This window comes from Dasypus novemcinctus, chromosome 9 (genome assembly GCF_030445035.2).
Source record: "Dasypus novemcinctus isolate mDasNov1 chromosome 9, mDasNov1.1.hap2, whole genome shotgun sequence".
In the NCBI taxonomy this organism is placed as follows: Eukaryota; Metazoa; Chordata; class Mammalia; order Cingulata; family Dasypodidae; genus Dasypus; species Dasypus novemcinctus.
The window spans coordinates 90,094,947-90,120,624 of NC_080681.1; the positions used below are offsets into that span (position 1 = coordinate 90,094,947).

The 25,678-nt window shown below is 55.5% G+C and overlaps 1 protein-coding gene across 9 annotated transcripts in view; it reads right to left on the reverse strand.

Moving 5' to 3' along the window:
* The window catches only part of PTPRF (protein tyrosine phosphatase receptor type F), an 84,844-nt gene that overhangs the window by 53,960 nt on the left and 5,206 nt on the right, over nucleotides 1-25,678 (reverse strand). For all 9 annotated transcript variants that reach the window (XM_058303760.2, XM_058303752.2, XM_058303751.2 and 6 more), the window contains exons 2-5: nucleotides 24,243-24,318; nucleotides 17,477-17,613; nucleotides 8,567-8,712; nucleotides 8,251-8,392 (exon numbers count right to left, since the gene is read on the reverse strand). In XM_058303760.2, coding sequence (XP_058159743.1) covers nucleotides 8,251-8,392; nucleotides 8,567-8,712; nucleotides 17,477-17,567 — 379 coding nt within the window. In that variant the 5' untranslated portion in view covers nucleotides 17,568-17,613; nucleotides 24,243-24,318. The remainder of the gene's footprint in view (nucleotides 1-8,250; nucleotides 8,393-8,566; nucleotides 8,713-17,476; nucleotides 17,614-24,242; nucleotides 24,319-25,678) is intronic.

Below are 25,678 nucleotides of genomic sequence, written 5' to 3' on the forward strand. Positions count from 1 at the left end.
AAGAACTTGAGCATAGGAGGCAGGGAGAGCTTTCTGGCAGGAGGGGAGGGGACTGCCTGAGCAAAGGCTGTGAGGGGTTGGGGGACAATGGGAAGAGGAATCTGGCTCGAGATGGGGCATGTGTTGGGGTCTTGATGGATGAAGCTGGGGGTGGGGGAAAGAGTGGCTCAGACTGAGGATCTGCCTGGGGGGAGGGAGACTGCTGAGGCCCCCTACAAAGCACACACAGGTCCCTTTGTCCAGCTCAGTCCGGGACGCCTGAAGCGGAGTCTGGGCTGGAGGGAGGAGGCTGCACGAGGGAGGTGGACAGATGGAGATGCCTTGCAGGGTGCCCCGGTGGGCAGCACCGTCTGTCAGCACGACCTCTTGACCCATGTTCACCCAGCTTTATGGCATCTCTGTGCACATGCAGGCGCACACCTGCATACACACAAACCCAGGCTCCCTGGGGTGGCACTGTCTGTAAGCCAGCCCCTCCCCTGTGTGAGTGTCGGGCCTGGTCTCGCCTTGTCTCTGAACAGACACCTAGAAACATGCACAGCCAGGGGCACACACAGACACACGGAGAAAGAGACAAGTGCAAAAATAGAAGCCTACAAGTGCCTGTGGAGGGGCACCTGCAGTGACAAGCACCTGTGGAGATAGACTCATGCAGGCAGATCCAGGGGCATGTACACGCCGAGACATGAAAAAACACGTGGAGACACATAGAGCCAGAGCTACACATACGTGAGATACGTGCACCTGGACACACACGCAGGGGGAGAGACACAGGTCACCACAAAGCCAAGGACAGACACATGGAGGAACCTCGTGGTGGCTGGGCTGCCCCTCCCCCAGCCCTCATGTCTCCCAGGAAGCCGAGGCCAGCACAGGCCCTGTCCTGGGGCAGCTCCATCCTCGGCAGGGTCAGGGCCACCCCCACCCCAGCCTGGCAGGTCAGGAGGCTTCCCCTGCCCACTGCCAAGCCCTCCCCAGGAGTCCAGCCTGGCTCCAGGCTTCCAGGCAGTAAGGGGGGCCCAGGGAGCCCGTGGCCCATCTCCCTTCGCAGCTTTCAGTCTCGATTTTCAGCTGTTTTTCCAAGAGAAAACTCCCACCTCTTCCAGCACTCAGATTTCATCAAACTTGGCATCTTAAAAGCCTGTTTTGTTTTTGAATCTGAGCTGTTTGGGGCCTGTCGGCAGTGAGAGCCGAGAGCGAGTGAGAGCCGGGAGCAGCCGCGGCCTCCCTCTCCTGCTCTGCTCCCCGCCCAGGGCTTCCCTGGCGCCCCACTCCACCCTCCTCAGCACACACCCATATACTGGGGCCGTCCCCTGGGCACACACCATACCCACGGTCCGGCTCCCAGGGCCTGGCCCAACTGGACCTTCCTGGGGTTCCCCCCCTCAGTCCTACTACTCCAGCGAGATTCTTTTGATCCATTAAGCCCCCTGGAGGCTCAGCCCTGCTTCCAGTCACTCCAGACCACTGACAGCCTCCTACGCGCACCTCGGCGCCCCACAGTCCAGCTGCCAGCCCCACAGCTTCCCAGACAGCATGCTCCCTGAGGTCACAGTGACTGCGTGGAGCTAGTCCAAAGGTCGCTTCTCAGTGCTCGGCTAGCCTGGCCCTCGGCAGCACCCCACCCTCCTGACCTCTGCCTCCTCTCTCACAGCCCTTTTCCCTTGGTCCCCATGACCTTCCACTGTCAGGTTTCCCTCCTATCTCTCGGGCATCCCCTCACCCATCTCCTGGGCCAACTTCTCTTCCCAATATGAAGAGATGTTTCCCAGGGCTCCATCCTGGGCCCTCTTTCTCCGCACTTGGCTCTGGCTTCCAGAGATTTGCCATTTCTTAACCCTCAAAACTCCATCTCCAGATGTCTCTCCAGAGAGCCAGGTGATCCTGTGCAAGGCTTCCTCAGCACCTCCCCTGGATGCCCACGTGCACCCGACTCCACACGTTACCAACTGAGCACACCGATGCCCCTCAGACCTGGTCCTCCTCCTGTATCTGCATCTTGAAAAATGGCGCCATCTCCCAGCCCGGCAGCCAGGAGCCCAGAACTTCCTGCCTCCCCCACCCAACAGACAGTGGCCCACTGCTCTTTCTCCTCTATCCACTGTCAGGGTTTGAGCCACTGTCAACTCTTGCCTGGATCACAACCTCCTCACCATGGTCTCATTGCCAGCACTCCCTCCGACTCTGCAACCACAGGGACCTTTGTGAAGCATAAATCTGATGACACTCCCTGATTAAAAGGCTTCTAACACTCCTGAATGCCCAAGGATAAAGCCTAGTTCCTCAGCCTGACCATCAGGGGGTGGGGGCACCACACTAAGGATGGAGAACATGAATATGGATGGGGCATTTTTTTAAAACCTCCAACTTGGCCAGTGGTTGAGGGCACTGGTTCCCTGAGCCAATGCTCCCTTGTGGGCAGGAGGCTGCGGGGCGGGGGAGTAAGCCAGGAGGCCATGCACACACGCAGTAGGGCCTGGTGAGTACCTGAGAATCCAGGGGTAGAGGGGCCGGGCTGGGCACAGGGGAGGTGCCTGGTGTCCAGGACTAAAAGAAGCAGGAATACTGCCTGCCCCTCAGAGGGGTCCATTTGGAAGGGGTCTGCTTGGGCCCTTGAAGGTGGATCAGAAAAAATGGAGGCATGCCAGGTGCCAAGAAACCCAGAGTCAGACCATCAAGGCCCTCCTGGCAGGACCCACCTATTTAACATCTCTTCTGGCACCCAGAACCCTCCAGGAACTGGCTGCTGAGTCTCAGTCTGCATGGTCCTGAGTGCTCCTGTGGTCACAGGGGTGGAGGGATGGGCCAGCTGCCAGGAGAAGGACAGAGGCTGGCCCAGGTTCCAGCTCCTGGGGCCCTTTCTACCTCTTTTGTGACTGCAAATTTGGAAGATGACAGGTCCAGCTCCCGCAAAACTGGCCTGTTAACCCTTGCCACTTAGGAAGCCATTTTCTGGCTAGGGTAGCCCTTAACGCAAACTCCCCACACCCCAAAGTCAGGCCTGGGCCCAGGCAGGGCAAGTCATTCTGTCATGGAGTGGCAGGGATGGACAGGCGGGGCAGGGAGGAGGAGTGATGCAGGGAGAGTTGATTTCCAGAGAAACATACCCCACTGCAAACATAAGCTCCCTCACCAGCTCTGCTCCAGGTCCAGACCAGGACAGGCTCATACTCTGCTCATCAGGCCTCATGTCCCAAAGATACTGGGGGTAGGAGGTCTTAAGAGGTCCGTCATCATCCTCCAGGTCCTCCAGTCAGCGAGGGGCAGAGCCACTGCAGAACCCAGCAGTCCACGTCCAGCACTAACCTCTCCCCACCTCCAGCCAGCATCCCACAGGCCTGACAGTCAGCCCTTCCCAGAGCCTGCCCGAGAGATGCAGAACCAGGCACTCCATGTGGGCACCCGGATTCCTGGGCCCATGTGGCATGGGAACAGGTCAAATGGAGTCTAGGTTTGGTGGGGAGAGAGAGGAGAGGGCCCCAAGGTCTGGGGCAGGATCCCTATCTGGTGCACCCTCCCTTCCTGGCCTGGCTACAGAGGTGCTGCTGGAGTGCCACCACAAAGCACTATCCAGGAACAGCTCATCCCAACCACTCTGTCCCACCTCTATCTCTGTCCAGCTGTCCCTGCAGACCAGTAGCTGAGCAGGGAACCTGTGGGGTCCCAGAGACAGTGAACCAGACACAGCATCTCTAACCTCCCACCAGCGCCAGACTGACACCACGCATTCAGCTCAGGCTGCCTGCTGCACCCTCACTTGCTGCACACACAGCCCATAAGGTACACACCACCTGCTGAACATTACTGCACTACACACACACGCACGCACTCACACCCCCTGCCGCACAAACAGCCCGTAAGGCGCACACCACCTGCTGAACATACCACCTGCTGTATACACCGCACCACACATCACACATACTGCCTGCTGCACCCAACGCACCACATGCTTTGCACACAAGCTGCCTTGCACGCTGAACACACGGATCCACACCAAACAGAGCACACATTATCTGCTATATCCACAGAACACGAGGCAAATGCTACCTCCTGCACTAGCAGCCAGGCCCCAGGACAAAGTCAGAGAGACATAGCCCATCCCTGATCCAGGGCTCTTTTTTGCTCCTCCTCCATCTTCTCCCTTCCAGACCCTAACCAAAGTCACCAGGGCCCTGCCCGCCCTTCTGACTGTCTGGCCACTTGTGGGGCTGTGTTGACCTTGTCCTGCCTGGCCTGGAACCCACTGCTCCAAGGGAATCCATGACCTCCAGATCGAGCTCCAAGACCCTCACGCACCCGGCACCCCCCCACGGAAAGGCTGAGGAGCAAGGCCTGCCTCCCCTCCCCCGCCACTCCCCCTTCCTCGTGAGGGAAAATGTCAGATTCCCTGTCTCAGTGGCGGCAGCAGGCAGGTTGGAGGGGGAGTGATTCAGCTGCCGCCTCAAGAGTGCGGAGCGAGAAGAGCTTTTCCTGCCATTACCCGGCGAGGGAGAGGCTGGCGCGCTAATGGCTTCAATTACCACTCAGACAGGAACGCCGGGCGGAGGGCCCCATGCTCGTCAGAGTCAGGCTGCGCTCATCCCCCTTACCCCCCCGGCCCAGGCTGGCACCCCACCTCATACCCAGGCCGGGGGGACAGGCAAGGCAGAGAGCAGGGCATCCTGGGCAGCCGGGGGCCCACGGGGCCCCACTGAATGGCTGTCCTGCTCGGGAAACAGGGTGCAAAGGCTGGGCAGTGAGCATTGCTTGCAGAGGCCGCGGCCGGGGCGAGGGAAGGGGGGCCGGGATGGAGTAAGGCAAGGGCAGAGGACACGCAGGTCCCAGGCACCGATCCCTCCCAGGCCACTAGCTGCAGACAACCCCTCCACCACCCTCCCAAAGAGCTGGGTGTGTGGTGAGCACGTGCACACGCACTGTGCCTTTAGGTGAGTGTGTGCAGAGTGCAACATGGGTACGAGACTTCAAACCCTGGTTCGTCCTCTCGGCATCTCTCAGACCTGTGGGAGCCTCCCAAGAATAGCTCTCCCTCCAGCCCCATCCAAGAGTTCCAGTCAGACCATCTACCGCTGTCCCTGCACCCCCCACTTCCTGGCCCTCCCAGGAGGGCGGGCGGGGGCAGGGTGGTGACAGTCTGGGCAGCTTCCCTCTGGCCCTGGCCCCTGCACTTATGAGGCCTCCCATTCCACTCTATTCTGCCAAGTCCAAAGCTGGTCAAGGTTACACAGGCATTAAAGTCAGCATTTTCCCTTCCGGGTGCCGAGTTTCAGGAGTGGGAGGGGCCCGTTCAGGCCCATGGCTCCACCCCCACCTGGGGAGCCTGGGTAGGGGAGGGAGGCACCTCTTACCCTGCCACACCCTAGAAGCACAAAGATACCCCAGACTCTTCAAAGACGCCCTCATCCAAGAAGGCCCCTCCAGTGGACACACCCTGCAAGTCCGACTCAGCCTCACCCCAGGCCCTGAAAGACCACCTCCACACCCCCACACCCGCCTCAATCCTTTAAAAGATAAGGCTGCCAAGGGCAGTGGCAGGGGTAGAAGAGTCCTAGGGACAGAGCTGGGGGGTAGAGGCTTTTTGGGGGAGATCTCTTGTAACACTAACAAGGAGTCCTCTTTCCCCAATCTGAGAGCCTGAGAGGATTCTCTCCAGAGCAGGAGTTCCAGATCTTCCCAAATGCCAGGGTGGGGCAGATGCCCACAAGAGAGAGGGCAAAGCTGAAATACCTGCCTCCAGGTCATGAGTGGGAAAACTGAGGTCAGGGTGGACCAGCACATGGCAATCGGTGATCTAGGCTGAGGGACAGTCCTCTGGCCCCAGCCCCATAAGTAAGAGCCCCTGGGAAAGTGGACAGTGGGGACCTCAGGACGCACAGCTTCCAGCCGGACATCAGCTACCATTCATGCTGGAATCCTGGAGAGTGCTTAAATACATTGCATTTAATCGTCCAAACCAGCTTGTTGGGGAGGTATACATCCCTGTTTACAGATAGAGGAAATAAGGCTTGAAGGGGCAGCTGCTTGCTCAAGGTCAAGTTGTGAGGGAGTGTGCATGCACACTCATGTGGTTAAGAGCCCTCCACTGCCCCTCTATGCTGGAGGGCCCAGCAAAGTACCGCAGAACCCACCATCTCATGTATAAGACACGCAGACGCAAAAGAGTAACTGAAAGCATGTGCGTGTGAACACATAAAACCAGAGCGTAAAAATGGCCTATGTGAAAAGATGTTCAATTGCTCTTGTAATCAAAGAAATGCAAATTAAATTGAGATGCCATTTTTTGCCTATTAACTTGCAAAGATATTTTCTTAATGATAATTCCTGCTGCTGGTGAGGATGTGCAGAAAAGAGGTCCCCTTACGCCCTGCTAGCAAGACAGTAAACTGACACAATGTTCTGGAAACACTGAAAGGCTTAAAAATGTATGTGTCCTTTGGCCCAGCAATTCTACTTCCATGAATCTAGAAAAAGGAAATAATCAGGAAGGTGGACAGGATTACTTACAAGGATGTATACAGAAGCTTATTTATAGAAAAAAACTGGGAACAACATATATGCCCAACAATGAGGGAATAGCTAAATTAAGGTACTTTCGTGTGAGAGTTCATCCACAGCCATTAAAAATAATGATGTAGAAGAATATTTAATAGCAAAAGGATGTCCATGATGTGTTAAATAAAAACAGAAGAAAAAAGCAGGTTACAAACCACTGGGCAGGATGCGATCCCATTTTTGTTATATATATATGTGTGCATAAAACATGGACTACTAGGAAATAACCAAATGTTAACAGAAGTAGGATTATAAGCAATTTTTATTTTCCCCGAGGTACTATCCTATAGTTTTCAAATTTTTAACAGTAAACAGGTACCAGTATTGAGTTTTTAAAAAGTAAAAGAACAATCAATGCTGGTTTTGGAAAATAAGCACCAATATATATTCAGACTGATCAATCCATCATGCCTAGAGCTGATCATGTCACTCCCCACTTATCAAGCCTGTTACGGCTTCCCCTGTCTCCAGAAAGTGTTCACTTCTCAGCCTAGTCCTTTGTGATCTACCCTTCAACCCCTGCAGGCTCATGTTGACTTGCCCACCTCCCTTCTCTCTATGCTGTCACCCCCGACCCCTGCCAAACTGAACTACTCAGAGTTCCTTGAAAGCTCCATTCTCTCTCGCCTCTGGGCCTTGGCACATGCTCCTTCTGCTCAGTAGTTTCCTCACCAACTTCCACTTGTTCTCAGGACAAGAGTTCCTTCCTCCTCTGTGTTCCCCCAAACCGCTGGGCTGACCCTAAAGCAGGACTCCTTGGAGAATATGAAGGTTGTGAGGGCAGGGCCCAGTTCAGATGACCCTCTAGACTTCAAAGCAGCATCGGGCAGCCAACTTGGCCCAGTGGTTAGGGTGTCCGTCTACCACATGGGAGGACCACGGTTCAAATCCCGGGCCTCCTTGACCCGTTTGGAGCTGGCCCATGAGCAGCGCTGATGCGCGCAAGGAGTGCCGTGCCACACAGGGGTGTCCCCGCGTAGGGGAGCACCATGTGCAAGGAGTGCGCCCCATAAAGAGAGCCGCCCAGTGCGAAAGAAAGTGCAGCCTGCCTAAGAATGGCGCTGCACACCCAGAGAACTGACACAACAAGATGACGCAACAAAGAAAAACACAGACTCCCGTGCCGCTGACAACAACAGAAGCGGATAAAGAAGATGCAGCAAACAGACATAGAGAACAGACAACTGGGGTGGGGGGCGGGGAAGGGGAGAATAATAAATAAATAAATAAATCTTAAAAAAAGACAACAATAAATACATAAATGAAAAAAAAAAAAAGCAGTATCGGGGGGAGGGGGTGTTTGTGACGGAATGGAGGAACCACCAAGTAAGGAAGATGTGGAAGTCCACACAAAACCACAGGCTCAGCCAAGGGCCCTCACACACTGGGCAACAGGGAACAGAGCTGCCTGAAGCTGACAGCCAGGCTCCACATGAAAACTGGATCCACTGCCAGCCACATAACCCGAGGAATACCTAGCTGCAGCCCCACACCTCACATCAGACCCCAGACCCCACCCCAGCAGTCACTCAGCTCAGCAGGAGAATAAGAAGACACCATGTACACAGGCGGCCTCGGCACAGCCAAGGAACCCAAGCCAGGTCCAGGGACCAACGCTGTCCACTGCTGACCCCAGCATGGCCAGTCCTCCTTTCTGCCCAATGCACCACCTAGCCACCCACCATGCCACGTGGCACGTACCTTCGAGAACTGAGAGCTTGGCACTCGTGTTGATCTCTCCCAGACTGTTGGTGGCCGTGCACTCATAAATGGCTTCATCTCGCTGCACCCGCAACGGCTGAATCCGCAGCACTGACCCCGCCCCATCGTCAAACTCAATTACCTGCCAAAAGACAGATACGTGCTCACGGCCTGCTCCGGCCAAGGGGGTGGGGTCAGCGTCAATGGTCCTCTACCTCCAAAGACCCACGGGAGGGAGACAAGGGGAGAGGATGTGGGAACAGACCCCAGGGGTGGACCCTGAGCCCTGCCTGTCCCTCCCCACCCGAGGACACACCTCGAAGCGCTGGGAGCTGACTTTCTTCCCCTTCTTCATCCATGTGATGCGTGGCTTGGGTTCCCCCGTGGCTTGGCACACGAAGGAGGCCACGCCTCCCGACAGCCCAGTCTGGTCCTCGGGGACTTTAATGAAGACAGGTTTGCCTGGAAGAGATGGAGACACCAACATGGGGTCCAGTTACCACAGACATGGCCAGCCCTACAGTGGGAGTCATGGGATGGTGCACAAGAAAGACCTTGAGGAAGCAATAATCCTAATAACAGGCTTAACTCATACGGTGCTTACTAGGTGCCTGGCACTACTGAAAAAGTTTAAATGACATTTATTGAGGCTTTTAAAGCATACGAGGTGGGTACCATTATGACTTCTATTTGTAGAGAAAAGGATCAAGGCACATAGAGGTTAAGGGATTTGCCCAACATGATACAGCTGGTAAGCAGCAGAACTGGTATCTGAACCTTGGAATTCTGAGTCAGAAGTCCATGCTTTAATGGCTGTACTCTTCTGTCTCCCATCCCCCCATCAGTTCCAGGGTCTAGGAAGGACAAAGGCATGCTGGAGAGCTGCCCAAAAGAGTCCTAGCATCTTCCCCAGACTTGTCCCACCTGCAGTGTGCTCTATCTTGGTCCACCCCGTGGCTCAAGCCAGACTCCTCTTCTCCCTCGGTCCCCACATACCAGCACATACCCCTGGACATTCCAGCTCCTAAGTACCTCTGGACATCTTCCCAGGTAAATGCTTTCCTGTAAACCTGCCTCTCCCCACCCCCGCCCCTGTCCCCGCTAACTTGTGTTACTGCCTTCCAACCTGGACCGTTCCCAAAGGTGTCCGTGGGGAGGCAGTGGCTGAGGGCAGGGGGGAGACAATGCACCGCCATGCTCACATTTCCTTGGTGCACACATCAGGGCTGAACAGGAGCACCCATCCCTATGAATCCTGCCACCCAGGGTCACCAGGCCAGAGAAAACCAGCCTTCATTGAGAAGCTACAATGCCTCATTAATCCTGACAGTGGATCCATTTCCGATTAGCCAGGCCAATGAACAGCTCCAGGAGAAATGACCTTTCAGGCTACCTGCTTGTGGCCAGAGAGCCAGTGGCGGCTTGGTCGCTGGCACAGAATCATTCACGTACAGTAAGGACAATCCTTTGCCAAGTGCCTACTCTGTGCCGAGTACTTCACACCCATTATTTCATCTGTTCCTTCACCATTATTATCCCCAGTTCACAGGCTCGAAGAGATCAAGTTACTGGCCCAGAGTTTCAGCCCGTGAGTGGCATATCTGAGACTTCTGATTACAAAGCATCTGTCACAAAACAGTTCACACGGTATCACTGGGAGCCCTGTCAAGAGCAGGGTCAGTGGCATAGTGGGAGCTGAAGCCAGACCCAAGAAGTTCGAGGAGTTAGTGGAATGAGGACATGGCAATGAGAATGGAGGTGACAACTACAGAAAACTGACTGTGACTGGGCAGGAAAGAGAAGATGGCAGCTGGAGAGAATAAGGGTTGGAAAGAGGTTTAAAATTCTGTTTCCTTTTCTTTTTAAGATGTGAAAGACTTGCAATGTTTAAATGCTGAAGGGAAGGAGCAAACAGAGAGGGACAGAGAGGAGAGAGAACAGATGGAGCAGAGTCCCCTAGGAGAGGAAGGTCCAGGGGGACCGCCAGGATGGAGAGTGACAGCCAAGGTTCAGAGACAGCAGGATGGGCTTAGCCTTGCAGGAAGCAGGGCGGAAACTTGCCTGACCACGCCCCATGGGCTCTGGAGCTTTTACGTAATTATTCAGCAAGCACGTCACATCTCTGAGCTTTCATTTTTTCATCCACAAAATAGTGCTAGACCTTGGGGTCTGTGTGGTTGAAGGAGATGACATCTGTCAACTGCTGGCACAGGCATGATACTTGGGGGGCCTTCGATGAGCGTGTGCATCGCTTTAGTTAGCATTATTCATCTTCGAGCAATCCCATGAGATAGATGGTAGTATTATCTCCATTTTAGAGGTGGCAAAAGGGAGGCTCAGAGGAGTAAATGACCGACAAGTCGTGGGTGGTGGCAGGGTCCAGGTTTTGATCAGGTGGTTTCAAAACCTAAGCTCACTGTACAGTGCCTACAGCTTCGCTAGAGAAGGGGCAACTTGGGAACCCAATTGGCTCTGCTCTTGGAGTACCTACAGTGAGCGAGGTGGCAACTGTTCGGAGAAGCCAGGGCACAGGGACAGCCCTGGTGGGGTAACACACAAGCCTGGGGGGACTAGAGTGAGGTGGGGATGACACAAAGGTTCTGCAACCCTTCTGTGCCTTGCCATTCCACCAACTGTGTTCAGGAGGCGGCTCTGGACCCTCCCAGTCTGGAGTTGTCTGCAAAGCCTGTTACCGCTTACTGGTCCTATCAAACAGGACTCTGCCCTTTCAAGCTCCAGTGGGAGCATCTCTTGCCCCCCTTAAGCACCTCCCCACACCTGAGAACCTCCATTTAGCAGCTTCCCACTTTCCATCTGCAATGCCACCACCTTAGACCTGACACTGCTATCTTCTCTTGAAACTGCACTGGCCTAACAAGCTGCTCTCCCTCCCTTCAATCTTGCCCCACCAAACCATTCTCTATTCAGCAGCCAGAGTGAACTAAGAGCCTCTCTTTCCTGAACAAAATCCTCCAAAGGCCACCCACTGCTCTCAAAACAAAATTTAAACTCCTATCAGGGAGGACAAGGCCCTACCGGGTCTGACCCTGTCACTCTCTCAGAGCCCCGGCTTTCTAGCCTCTTAGCAAGCCATGTTCCCTGTGGCCTCAGGGCCTTTGCACAAACTGGTCCTTTTGCAGAGAACCTCTTTGCCTATTAGCTCTTATTTACCCTTCTGATCTCAATTTAAACAGTTGAAAACCTTCTTCAACCCTCCAATTAGCTCTGTTTTTGGACTTTAACTCTCTTGTAACTCCCTCTGCCTCCCTGAAAGCACTGCTCAGAGTTTGTAATGCATATATATAAGGTTATTACTTTTTCCACCCTTTTGGTGATTATTTAACAGCTGCTTCCCCCATCCAGAGCATAACCCCAGGCAGGGCAGAGACCACACTGGCCTTGTTTCCTGTCCTACCCCAGCACCAGGCCCAGGGATGCCCCAACATGTGCTGAATGACAAGGAAAGAACTGATGAACACGGAGATTGTGGGCCCTCAAACACCAGCAGGAACCTCCCCCCATCGCAGGGAAGGACACCTGCGTAGAAGTGGATTTGGCTCAATGGATAGAGCATCCGCCTACCACATGGAAGGTCCAGGGTTCAAACCCAGGGCCTCCTGACCTGTGTGGTGAGCTGGCCCACATGCAGTGCTGATGCATGCAAGGAGTGCTGTGCCACGCAGGGGAGTCCCCTGTGTAGGGGAGCCCCACGCGCAAGGAGTGCACCCTGTAAGGAGAGCCGCTCCACGTGGAAAAAAGTGCAGCCTGCCCAGGAGTGAGGCCTCACACACGGAGAGCTGAGGCAGCAAGATGACACAACAAAAAGAGACACAGATTCCCGGTGCTGCTAACAACAATATAAGCTGACACAGAAGAACACACAGCGAATGGACACAGAAAGCAGACAACTGAGGGTGGGGGAGGGGAGAGAAATAAATAAAAAATAAATCTTTAAAAAAAAAAGAAAGTCCCCCTTCAGCTCCCGCCTTCCCGCCTTAACATGCCTGCAGCAGAAACCAGAGCTGGAACCTGCTGAACCAGAATGGCCAGGCAAGCAGTCTGGGGGGCAGGGTGGGGCGGGGCCTTCATGCCAAACAAAGAACTGGGGAGGGGAAGCTGGGGGAGAGCCAGGTACCAGTCAGGAGCTGGTGGAAAGGCCTGACTACAATGTGGAGGCTGGATTGTGCCCAAGGCCGCAGGGCAGTAAGGAGGCAGAACCACCTGCCCCTTCTCCCCTAGAGGTGGGAGAGGAGCCAGTGCCACACCCAGCCCACCCTCCCACCCACCAGACCCAAAACCAGCAGCTACCCAGGGGATAAGCAGGCCCCTTCCCTCAACCAGGCCTCACCCTCAGCTTCCGGCAAACCGACTCCCCACCCTCACCCCGAGGGCACCTCACACAGAACACCAAAGCTGAACCCCCCACTCAGCTCAGGCTGGTCCCAAACTCCTACCAAACCCTTGCCCCGGGGGGCATCTGTCGCTCACCAGAGGCTGCTCACCAGAGGGATACCTGTACAGCACACATCTACAGACCTTTTCTCTCCACTTCCTTCCCCAAACTTGCTCCTGTTAACCTCTCCAGGCTCATCTTTTTTACTCTTTGACAAGTATTTTTTGAGCCGCTACTATGGGCCAATCATTGTGCAGGGGATACAGCCCGGGTCCCCAAGGGCTGATCACCCCCTCGCCCAGGCAGGCAGCCCTTCCCTGCACCTCCCTGCCTGCCCTCATGTCTGCCCTGGCAAACACTCTCCTGTGCTGCTGCAGGAGCCTGCTCTGTGTCCCCACAGTCCTTGTGTTTCCCAGCCCAGAGCTGATCACATTCCACAGTGACGAGTTAGTCCCTGGGCAGGTGGGTAGACCCGGGTGACTTTCTACTGCTGGGCCTGGTGCCTGACCCACAGCTGGTGTTCAGGAGGGCCTGAGCAGAACTTCCCGAGCTGGGCCAACAGGGTGCTGTCTAAACATATGGGGAGGGGCCTTCTGCCACACAGCCCTCCCTGCCCACCTGCTCCCTCCCCCTCCCACAGGCACCCTGACTTGCCCAGCCCTTCGGGCAGCAGGTCCCCAGCACTCTGTCCGGCTGTAGGCTCTGGCTGCTGACCCCACGTAGGCAGGAGGATGAGGTCTAAGAAAGGAAACAAATGGAACTGGTCTAATGGGAGGTTGCAGGGATCCAGCCTGGGGGACAGCCAAATGGTGCCACCCCTGGGATGCCGCCTTTGGGAGACTGGCTGCTACTTTGTGCCTTCCCTGAGGAGTAAATATACACACACGTATGCAAACAGCACACAGAAGGAGAGAGCAGACATGCAGCGTGGGACAGGAGGGCAGGGGTGGGAGCTCCTGAAGAGGCGGGCTTCCCGGGCCGGAGCAGCTCAGTACGCTAGGGACTCATTAACTCTGGCTCCTGTGCTGGTTCCTGGTGTGCCGTCACCGCCCTCCTGGCCCCAGGCCGACTCAGCAAAGACCCCGCTTTTTCCAGGGACGTGAAGCAAGCACCTGGTCAGGGCCCTGGATGGGGGAGCACATCGCAGGTGCCAGGTGCCGTGTCCACGCGAACCAGGCACCCTTTCCAAGGAGGTGTGATTATCCCCAGTTGTGCAATAGGAAAATAGGCCCAGAGAGAGAAAGCAACCTGCCGGAAGTCCCACAGCGGGCAGAGTCTAGACAGGCCACCCACAGGAACTGAGGGGCAAGGCACTGCGGGACCTGGGTGCCGCGCGTACTCTGCCAGGTCCCAGTTCCTGGGGGAGGAGGGTCAGGACTCAAGACACGCCCTAAGCTGCTCGGCCCCCCTCCACCCTCCAGCCATCAGGCACCCTGGCTGTCCCTGCCCCACGCTGTCTGGGAACAGGAAGGAGATGGTTCTCATTGCCCAGGCCCATGACTGCTTCTTCCCCCCAAATGTCACCTCACTCTGCACACCCCCACCCCCTTAACTAGCAAATGCTTGCTCACCCTTCAGGCTTCCCCTCTTCCAGGAAGCCTTCCAATCCCTCTCTTAAGATTCTTAGGTCACTGGCTCTGTGCTTCCTGCCCCCAAAATAACATGCTCTGTTAAAACGTGCTTTTGAGCTCGAGCCTCCATGCTTGCGGCTCCAAAGGCAGACCAGGGTGGATTCTTCCCATTCTACACCTGACATCGCACATCAGATCAGCAGAAACCTCTTCCCTGGCCCAGAACTGCCTCCAGCCCTATAAGCCTCCCCTCTGCAGAAGTCACAAAGCCCTGGGCTGGGGAGCTGCGTTGAGTGGGGCTCCAGTCCAGCATGCCCGGTCTCAATCAGAGCTGACTCGGCACTGATGCTGGGGCCTCCGGGATAATTCTTGGCAGCTGCTTCTCCACCCACCTTCCCTACGCTCCCCTCAGAGGCCAAGGCCCCCATTCATTTGTCTCGTTAAGAGGCCTATAGAAACACATTTGTCCACTCCGCGCTTCACTGCTCTGGCCGTCAATTCTCTGGGGCGCCTGCCCTACCTTCTGCAGCAGCCCTGTGCCTGGTTGGCTGCTTTCCCCTGGCTAGAAATCTCCCAAGGCCAGCCCAGGCCTGGCCACAGTGGGGGGACTGATCCACAAGTGTGTGCAGCTTAAGGCAGGCCTGCAGAACAGACCCTGCCCCCCGGGGTCACCATGGCTTTCTGCCAGGGAGCAGTGCCCATCTTACCCAAACCTCCCACACTGGCTGAAGCAGGATTTCAGCTTCCTCAGTTGGTTCCTGTCTTCAAGACCCCAGTCTTTATCTCTGGTCTCCAAGGGACCAGCATAGAGGCTTCTGGACTCTGCTCCAAAAACTGTTCTATGCCTCCCCAAACCCTGACCCCCATTCCGACTGGAAGCCCAGACCTGCTCTACCCTGCACTCACCTACTCCCTCATTGGAGAGTTGTGGGCACCTGCCACATGCCAGAACTGGGAGTGGACAATGGCTCAGCCCCCCAGGACTCACAGTACCATGGAAGAGACAGGCCCAAAGCAGCCAGCCACAATCATGCCCTACAGGGGGAGCCCAGGAGAGTGCCACGTGACCCAGGTTGGGGTTTAAACAGGTGCCCAGAGGAAGTGATGGCTCCAGGTGACTAAGAACTGGGCAAGAGAAGGGAATGGGGAAGAGAGTTCCAAGCAGAGGAAACCAGAGGAACAAAGGCCTGGACACAAGAGAGCACGGAAGCAACTGAGAAGCCAGCAGGCGGGAGTGTGGGGTGGAGGGGGAGGAGTGCAGGATGCGGCTGGCAGGGACTGGAAGATGCAGGGTCTGGAGAAGGTTGGGACCCCTAGATTTGATCCTGAAGGCAATGGAGGGTGGGGGAAGGATTTTAAACCAGGGTAACATGATCAGGTTTTCATTCTGAAACATGACTCTCACTTTGGAACAGAGAATGGCTTAGGAGGGAAGAGACTGGAGGCAGGAAACCATGAGGAGGCTGCTGCATGCAAAACCCAAGCAAGAGCCGAGGGTGGCTGGGATGAAGGCGGTGGAAAGAGAGAAAAGTGGATGCATTCCAAAGATATTTAGAAGGTAGAAACAACAGAACTTGGTGATGGATTAGACGTGGGGTAGGACAGAGGGAGGAGGCTGGGAGGAGGTCCAGGTTCCTGACTTGGCCCACCCCACAGGGTGGGTGGTAAAGCCATTCACCAGGAGCAACACAGGAAGAGGAGCAGGCTTGGGGGGAAGGGAGTGTGTGCCTGCGAGTTGGGGCAGGACGGGTCTGCGGTGGGAGGGGGAATAGGTTACTCTCCCAGGAGGTGCTGTCTCTTAACACCAAGCAGGGTGGTCCTCCAGCCCCAAGGTCCTGCCTGAAGGCCCTGAGGACTTCAAAGCCCTGGCCCTCCCTGGGCCTCCCCACTCCCCAGGAGATCTAGCGCACCCTGCCCTGGGGGGGCTCAAGCTCTCTCCACAGGCGCCTGCTGTGGTGACCACCCCCCTCCCTTCCTCCTGGCCTTCTTCCCCACTGGGCTAGGCCCCCAGCCCTCCTGGTGCTCCCATTAACCCCCACCCCAGGGGAGAACAGCCTCCCCTTCCCCCTTCCCTTCTAGCCCCACCCAGGGCCCAGCCTCAGAGGATGAGGGGGCGCTGCTCCAGTCCCACCTCCCTCTAGGATCTGGGCCTGAATAATTAATGAGCCATTAGGAGAAAAAGCCTGGGTGGGGCAAGGAGAGCTATCCAGGCCCAGAGACTTGGAGATGGGGAACGGAGTGCCCTATGGCCTGCTGACCCCCACGACTGACCCCAGGGTCGGCCCTTGGCCACCTCTGGGCTCTGGAGAGGCTGGGAATGGCCTCTTTCCCCAGGGACCTTGGCTCCGACCTCGCCCCTCCCCCTGGGTCTGCAGATTGGCTGAATCTGTCCTGTGCCCCGCCTCCTACCAGTAACCAAGCAGTGGTAACCATGGTGACAGGCGGCTGCGGCCAGTCCTGTAGTGCCAGGCGGGGGAAGGGCAGCAGAAAAGGGACCAAAGTTCAGAGCTGGATCTGGGTAGGGGATAGTGCTCCCTCTCCCCCTCCCCCTGCCACACACGCGTGCGTGCGCAAACACGAGGGGTGCTGGAGTTGCTGCCCAGCTTCCCACTGGCCTGGTGCAATCTTCCCCAGTTCCCAGGGTTGAGTGGCTTGGGAAAGGGGAGGGGGGCCCTTTGCCTTGAAGGTCCCTGGTGAAAGGAGGAGGAGGGGGCCTCAATGTCCCCACAGTTGGACCTGGAGGATCTAGCCCAGGGGAACAGCTGTGGTGGCTCTGATTCTAAACCCAGCCTGGACCTGTGGACACACCTGGTACCCTAGTCACACATCCATACGCATTCCCTGTGAGCTGCCCCCCAACTCCCATGCCAAGCCCTGGGCAAGGCTCACACTGGCCTTTTGCACAGACCTGCCAGGGTAGGCACAGCGCACGCCTGGACCTGTCACACACTGACCCCGTGAATCCAAAACATGTCTCATCCCAGACACATAAAGCAGGGTCACTTAGACATGCCCCACCCTGGGTTGCCTAAAAGACATCCAGGCACTCCCAAGCATGCTCCCAGGAAGCAGTGGGGCTGGAGCACTTCTTGGAGGGGGACTCTCCAAGTCGGGGGACTCTAGGACAGAAAAAGGTTAGGATGGGGATACCTGGCCATACTCTCTCCTAGTAGCTGATCCTGTTTTCCACTATGGAGTCCCGCTAGGAGGAATGCGCACTTCTCAACCTGGGGGATCCTGCACTTTGAGGGGTCAGACTTACTGTCGCCATGGGTGCCTGCCACCAAACCAAGCATCACGAGTGCGGGCACAAGGGGCACCATCGTCCTCCCTGGGGCTGGCTCAGGGGCCATCCAGGGCTCCAGCACCACGGCCAGCCACAGCCCAGGATAGCCAGACCTGTGATGGAGAGAAGGGCAGAGCCAATTAGCTGATATCCACTGATCCTTCGACTGCCCACCCATGCCATCTTCTGGTCCCATGGACCACTCAGATCCACTCACCCCCACTGACCATCCAGAGCCTAGTTCAACAGATCACCCCTTGGAGTATGCATTAACTGCCTAGACCTTCTGACACCTGGGACCACCCAGATAACCCAATATTCACAATGTAGGAAGATGAGAGACATACAGGAGGTCTTCAGGTCACTCTCTAAACCCCACAAGGAAGTGGGAGGCTACTGGGACCAGAGAGTGTGCAGGGAATCCATCACAACCCTGAGCTTCCAACCCACCCCCCTAAGGGGAGATGACAGGAGAATGAGATGGAGAGACAGGCACAATAGGTGGCGACAGAGAAACTGAACAAGACCATCAGAAGCAGGGAACAGTGAGTAGTTAGGCAGACTCACACAGCCCAGGAACTCCAGAGTCCCTGGGGTACCTCCTGCCCCTCCTCCCCTCAGCAGGGAGGGAGGAGGCAGGAGGCCAGAGCTGGCATGCTGAGCACAGCTCCAGAACACAAACTTGTTAACTGCAGACAGGATCCAGGTAGCAGAGGCTTGAAGCCAAAGCTGTAACCTGCCCAGGCTCGCCAGGATGCACTCTCGACAAGCTGCGGCTGCCCCACGTGGCCGCCGCCTTGTCCTACCCAATTCCCATGCCATCCTCCCATTGCCGAGGAAACCCATAGGTAGGCCCTAATGTCCAGGAATGGGGGTGTCAGACTCCAAGATTTGACCCCCACTCCCTTTCAGCCCTTGCCACAGAGGCCCAGAGTAGATCGGGGTGGAGCACAAACTCCAGGGAGCCACTTGTCTGAAAGTGCCAACATTTGCCGAGACAGGACCCTGTGCACTGGGACATCTATGTTTGGGGCTGGCAGGCTGCCCCCAGGTCTTTGCTCACAAGGCTCCTCTACCTGTGTGGCCTCTGCCAGACATCTGTGAGACACCTTCCCTGGTGGCAATGTAGCCACAGATGGCTGCCAGCATCCCTCACCCCCAATGGTGAGCTCTCAAGGGTCTCACTCCATGCCCCCCAGCCAGGGCGCTTCAGGGGATGCACACTACTGCCCAATGGTTCTGCTCACAACTTGCTCTGGGCAGGGAGTGTGATGTGATAAGTCCCTCATTAATGCTCTGAATACACAACAGGGCACAACAGGGGCATAAGTGATGGTGAACAAGCCTTGGGGTCTCCCAGAGGTACCCGTGGATTCTGGCAGGGGTTGTGGCCAGGCCCAGGTGCCAGCTGACCCACAGTGATACATCCTTCATGGACTTTGGTCTCTTGTATCAACTCAGACTGTCAAAGGCCATTAAGTCAGAGGGCAATAGATGAGCAAAGGTGCTGGACAAAGCAGGGAGGACTGTGAAGTGGCACAGGGACTAAACAAAAAGGGAAAGGGGGAGGAGGCTTCTCCCTTGTCCCAGGGCCTTCCCTTACAACTGAAACCGAAGCTGAGCAGCTAAAAAAAAAAAGTTACAGGGGCGCAATGTGTCCCCAAGGCCCCCTGACACCACACCTGCAGTCCGGCTCAGTGATCACGGAGCTCAGGGGGCTGAGACCAGGAGGGCACAGGCCCCCACAGCAAGGCCCTGCACAGCTGCGTCAGGATGGAGGCCACGCACCGACAAGGCCCCATCGGGGCTCGGACATCATGGTGCACAGCCAACAAAAGAATTCAACTTCCCAGGGGACATCAGGTGGCAAATCACCTGGCCAGGTTATTACGGGGTATGGTCCCCTGGCACAACTGTCCTATAGTCCATTATACAGATATCACAGGTTTACAGCTCAGTGGTGTGCTGCACCCAAGGACAGGGCAGAGTGACCTAGTACAGACACCATGGGGTGTAACTCCCTAGCAGGATAGCCAGAGAGGTTGACCTCCAGGCAAACGCTATGGGTATGTGACTCCCCAGAGCAGACCCCACAGGGGCAGAACCACCACCAACACACTCCCATCCCACCCTCTGCACAAGCATCATGGCAGGTGTAGCTCCCTGGAATGGACATAAAAGGGATGAAGCTGCGGAGAACAGACATTCTGGAGGTACGAACGCACAGCACATTCAATGGGGCTATAACTCCCCAACACGATAATCAGAGGTTTAGCTCCCTATAGCTGCCTTGGTACAGTAACCCTAGTAGTGGAACACCCTGGTGCAGGGTGTGGACAGAGTGCACAGACACCGTGGGGATGTAGGTGCCTGATACGGACATTATAGGAGTATGACTCCCTATAATGACACCATGGGGGTGTCAATCCCTAGAATAGAAAAGAATATGATTCCCCAGTACAGCTACCATGGGGTGTAACTTCCAGAACAGATGTGGCATGATCCTGGATGGAATTCTGACCACGAGTGTGAGAGAATCGTGGCCTCTGGAACTCCCTTCCATGGCGGTCCCCACCCCTCCCATCCCCAACGTGACACAGCAAGTAGCCGGGGTCCCCTCTGTGGATCTGGCTCTGGGGTGCTCAGGAAACTGTTCAGACCCAGGAAGCAGGAGAGAGAAAGGTGAGGCTGAAAAGCAAGACATTCTCTCCCCAGTAGCCAAGGGACACAGGGACACATACACGAACATAGACACGCTCTCAGGGAACTCCTCTGGCAGTCACATAGCTGTCCGAGCCAGGGCCTCTTCCTCACCAGCTCCTGGCATGAGCAAGGAGTCTCCCCTCCCTAGACTCCCGGGAACAGAGCCCGCCCAGAGAGTCAGGCGGTTCAGGCCGCACCCAATGCGAGGGCCTCCCTTCTCAGGGCACAGCAGCCTTGGAGTCTCAGGCCTGGCTTCAGGTCTAGACCTCAGCCCTGCCCCACCCCCCAGTGCTCAAAGTCATCCGTGGGGAGAAGCTGTGGGAAGAGGAGGGAGACAGGCCCCTGCTAGCCTCCCCAGGATTCCCAAGAACCTTCTGGACAGAACCTTCCGGACTGCGTGCAACTGGTAACAGCAGAGCGTCACGTCCCCCAGCATGGCTGGGTGAGTCTGGGCTTTTAACGACTAAGATAACAACAAGGCCTGGAACAGTTGGACACTCAAGCTTGTCTCTGAGTTGCACTGTGGACCAGAGGTTCTACCAAACTGACCCACTTGGTCAGGAAAACAATTACATACTGTATGATGTTTTAGAATATAATTGGATGCAATTTTTCTATATTCAAAATGGTTTTAATATGTCCTTTTTCTTTGCTATGTCCGTGTGAAGCTGCCAGCTGCCCTTTCTTGGGAAGAACTGTCCTTTATTCTCAAATTTTGTCCTTGGTGTTAAAATGTCCTTTCTTGTATGAAATGATGGTGACAGTAGATAGCAGTTTTTTTTTTAATAATGTCCTTCCTTGGCAAAATATTATAAAAAACTGCTAAGCCAATATCTGGCCCCCAAATACTTTTGGAAACTGTACTCATTTATGAAATCTAAGAGTTCAGGAATCACAGCTTTGAGGAAAAAGGAAGGAGCAGGCATTATACCGAGTCACAAGATTTACATACAAATGTTATGGAAAGTGCATGTTGCACAGAGGCCCTGCCACAGCCATGGAACCCACCCTACCCCCCCATACCCCACCAGCTTCAATTGGGGGCTAGAGGGACGGTGTGATGCCAGATAGGGGGGTTCCCCAGCTGGGGAACAGCTGGGATCATTTTCAAGACCTTCTCATGAATATGCAAACACAGATTGATTTGTTTCCCTTGGGCATGCGTTATTATTCACAAATATTAATTAGTCTCCAAATACCACCTGTTCTTACAGCCTCTGCCCGCACTCCCTCCCCAGGTCTGGACCTTGACCCCCCAGTAATGGACATTGGCAGAATGAGCAGGACTCCGAGGGGACAGCCAAGGAGAGAGGCCAGTGCTTGGGCACCGAGGACTGCGAGAGCAGGGAGAGCTGAGAGCTGTTCATCTAACCGGCGGGCAGCTAACCAAGCCCTTTTGTCATGTCCTGGACAGTTCACCGCGTGGCACTGCAGCAGCGGCCACGGAGGCGGAAACAGGCCTTGTTACACTTGGGAAGGGAAAACCAACATGTTTCCAACTCTCACCAAACCAACCACGGGATTATGACGGGAATAAATCATACAGTCTCAGCCACGACCCCGGCCCCAGGGAAGGAGGCCGCCAGCAGGAGGGGCCGAGGCTGCCTTCTCTATTCCAGCCAGTTTGCCAGAATCTGTGAGCACAGCCAGGAAACAGCCCTCCCTCCTGTGTCTGGCCTCAGGTCTCCTTCCAGCCGGACTGAACCTCCCTACCGCCTTGCAGCCCTCAGCTTCTCTGTCTCCCGTGGGAGTGGAGGGGGTAGATCAGGGGCACAGATACAGCAGGAGGAGAGTTCCAGAGTCTCTGCAAAGGGTCCAGCAGATCAAAGGAGACCAGCAGAGGCACCTTCTCACAGTTGCACGCCCTAAGCCACCAGCCCTGCACCTCCTTCCTGCAGGGAAGTGGAGGCCCCCTTGGGTTAATGCTCACCAGCTTTGCTTCCTCCAGGACTCTGCACTTGCTGTTCTTACTATTGGAAAGAATGCCCTTCTCTTGCCCCCAGCCACCCACACACTCTTTAGAACTCAGTTCAAGTGGTCCATCACTGAGAAATCTTCCCTGACTATCCCCTCCCCAGTTCTCCAGATTTCAAGAGCAGAGTGAAGGTAGCAAGAAGGGGTGTAGGCCAGTGGTTCTCAACGGAGGGCAATTTTGTCCTCCATGGGGCATTAGGCAATGTCCGGAGACATTCTGATGGGGGTGGTGGGGGAGGAGGTGCTACTAACGTCCAGTGCGAAGAAAACAAGGATGCTACTAGATGTCCTACAATTCACTGGACAGCCTCCCACAACAAAGAATTATCTAGTCCAAAATGTCAACAGTGTTGACATTGAGAAACCCGGGTATCTATTATGAGATCCTTCACTGATTCAGCCTCAGGCCTGATCTGGCCCCTGCCTGAGCCCAGTTCCTACGAGCACCCTGGGCCCTCTACACAAGGAGGGCTCCAGCCTGGTTTGACTCTTAGCTGGTTCTTGGGCCTCAGGATCTCAAAGTACCTCTCCCTGCCCCCTCAACAGCCTAACTCCAGAAGCTGGGCCCTAGAGCAGATCCTACCCCCACCCCTCCAGACATGCCATCTTTGTGGCTTCCCCAAAAGACAAAGGGCTGCACTTTCAGACACCTTTTCTGGTGTGACTGGGCTCCCAGGTAGGTGAGACCCATTATCTGAAGATGGACAGGTGAAGGGACACACAGTGTCCAGACACGGCCACCACCCTGACATGCCCACCCCATCTGACCTTTCCAACCTGGAGCATGGTCCTTCTTTCTGCACCCTCTGAATAACCCCAATGCCCCTCTCACCATGCATGGGGCCAGGAGAATCCGAAACGTCCTCACTTCCCTCGCAAGCCTAGCCGGACCCATCTCCTCCATGGCCCTCTTCATTCAGCCATCTATCCAGAACTGGGTCTCTTGGGCCCTGCGCTAGGAGGTCGGAGGAGGAACAAGACACATGGGCTCTGCCCTGGGCTCAGGATGGCCAAACCAGGACTCAGCCTCTCCCAGTCCTGCTCCTCCTCCAGGGTCCCCACCTCAGCGACAGCACAACATCATCCAAGCCAGAGTACTTCCCAAATTTCTCCGTGGCATCATTCCACACATCCAGCTGATGAATAAATTTGACTCCGCCCCTACCTTTATCCCAGTCACCTCTTAGACTCATCACCTCCCCCTCTTAATGGTCTTCTTGCCTCCAGTGGTTCCCCTTCCAATCCATCCTCCACGCAAGCCAAGGCCCTCTTTCAGCTTACAAAAATGCACATCTGATCATGTCCACAGTAGGCACCCAGATGATGTCTCATGAACGAATGAATGGATAGAGAAATAGGCATGGATGTTGCTCCTCTGCTTAAGAAAAGTCGATGGATCCATAACACTGTTAGGAAAAAGTCCAGAGTCCCAGGTCCATCATGATCTGACTCCAACCTACCTCTCCAACCTCATTCCCTGCAATGAGGTTGCACTCACTTGACTCACACAATGAAGTCCACTCACTTGGTGCTTCCAGCCAATATAAAGGAGGGGAACATGGACCTCAAAGAGACCCGGAGGGATGTGCCCTCAGATCTTATAAGCACCCTGTTTCTTCTGCAACAACCTACAGTTGGTGGGAACAGTCTCTTCTGCAGAAACATGGTGAATGGAAAGGCAGACAGATCCCGATGTAAGTATCCAGACATCACTTGGAAGCCTATTTCACACCTACAGCAGCTGACAAGCTGGGTATCACTCCCTACCACCCCCATCAAACATTCCAGCCAGAAACCTGGGCACCATCCTTGACACCTCCTTCCCTCGTGCCCCACATTCAATCCTCTACCATGTCCTGTCTACTCCACCTCCCTAAATAGCTCTCAAGCCCCTCCACCACTTCTCTCCACTTCCACCACTATCACCCTGGTCCAGGCCCCATCACCTCTCAGCCACACATTCAGAGGATCATGTCATGCCCCCAGTGACAACCTTCCCACGGCTCTCCACTGGCCCACAAGCCCCGAGTGTCCCTGCCCCAGGCCACACCTTGGGCACACTCACCAGGTCTTTGCTCACACCTGTCACACTTGCTGGACAATCACCATCAGGGGCAGGGCACTGGGGCCTCCATTCCTTCCTGGAAAGAAAAGATGAGAAAACATCAAGAATCCCATCACATCAGAGTACGGATTGACACAGAAAGACACTCAAAGTTTGCTGTTTATGCTGGGGAGAAAAAGCAGGTTATAGAACTGTTCATGCAGGATGATCCCCGTTTGGTAAAACCTCACTCACTCATTCAATGCTTCCTGAGCTAGGTCTCTTCCAGGTGCCTGGCAGCCGTACACAACCCATACCAAAGCCCTGACCTCGGCGGCAGACCTTGTGGCCACGTGCCTCAGCACAGCCCTCTAGGCCCAGCCTGCTCACCTCTGCAGCCCCCCACCGCCATCCACAGGAACTTCCTCCTCTGGGCCTCAAACATGACGAATTTCTTCCAGCCTCCCAGTCTTTGCCTGTGCCTATGCCGCTGCCTGCAAGGGGGCTACAGTTTATTCCCAGGTCTTGGAGCCAAGAGCACCTTCTCAGGGAAGCCTTCCATGATGTTCCAGACTATGTTGCAGCAAACTGGGTTTTTCTTTGAGGCAGTGACCACAGGTGTGGTTATATATCCATTTAAATGATTTCTGTGATTACTGCCATGTCTCTCTACCCCCACTGTAAGTTTAGGAGGGGTACGGCCCTGTATCCCCAGCACTGAGCAGAGAGCCAGGCACACAGTAGGTGCTCAGCCACCATATGCAGAATGCGTGGTGGGATGAATGAATGCAATTGCAGAAAACAGCCCAACCTGGAAGGATACACACCAGCATACACACCAATCTTCAAAGAAGCTTCAGAAGCAGTATTTATTTTTGACTTTCTGCTTCTCTATAATTTAAGAAATGAAGGCGTGCCGCTGGATGCCTCCTTCGCTGGCACACACACAGTAATGCAGCCCAGCCCCTTCCCCAGCATGGGTGCCGTTCTGGTTGGGCACAGGGGTCAGACGTGCCACATCATGTCATCACCATCTCCCCACAGCTCAGCTACTTGGCACTGCTGGTGCCCACTCAACTCAGGCTGCACCTCACAGTGGGTTTCTCCTCAGCCTGACAACCTCCACACAAACCGGTCCCTGTCCCTCTCAGCTCTGCCGACTTGGTTCCTCCTGGAACTGGCAGAGGAATGGTGCTGAGGGAAACACAATGGTCATGGATCAGGGAGTGACCCCACCAAACCAAGGACCAGTTCCTCTCCCCTGGGGATTGTCCCCACTTGAGCCTGACCCCCTTTGCTCACACAGGGCAAGTCCTCACTGGCTGAAGGTCTACCGTGACTGACCCAGGATGGGCCTTGCTGACCCAGGACCATCCTCACTGACCCTCTCCTCCCTCCACTGCTCCTACCTGCGCCCCAGAACCAACGGCCCTGGGCCTCGGGATGGCCACCTGCTT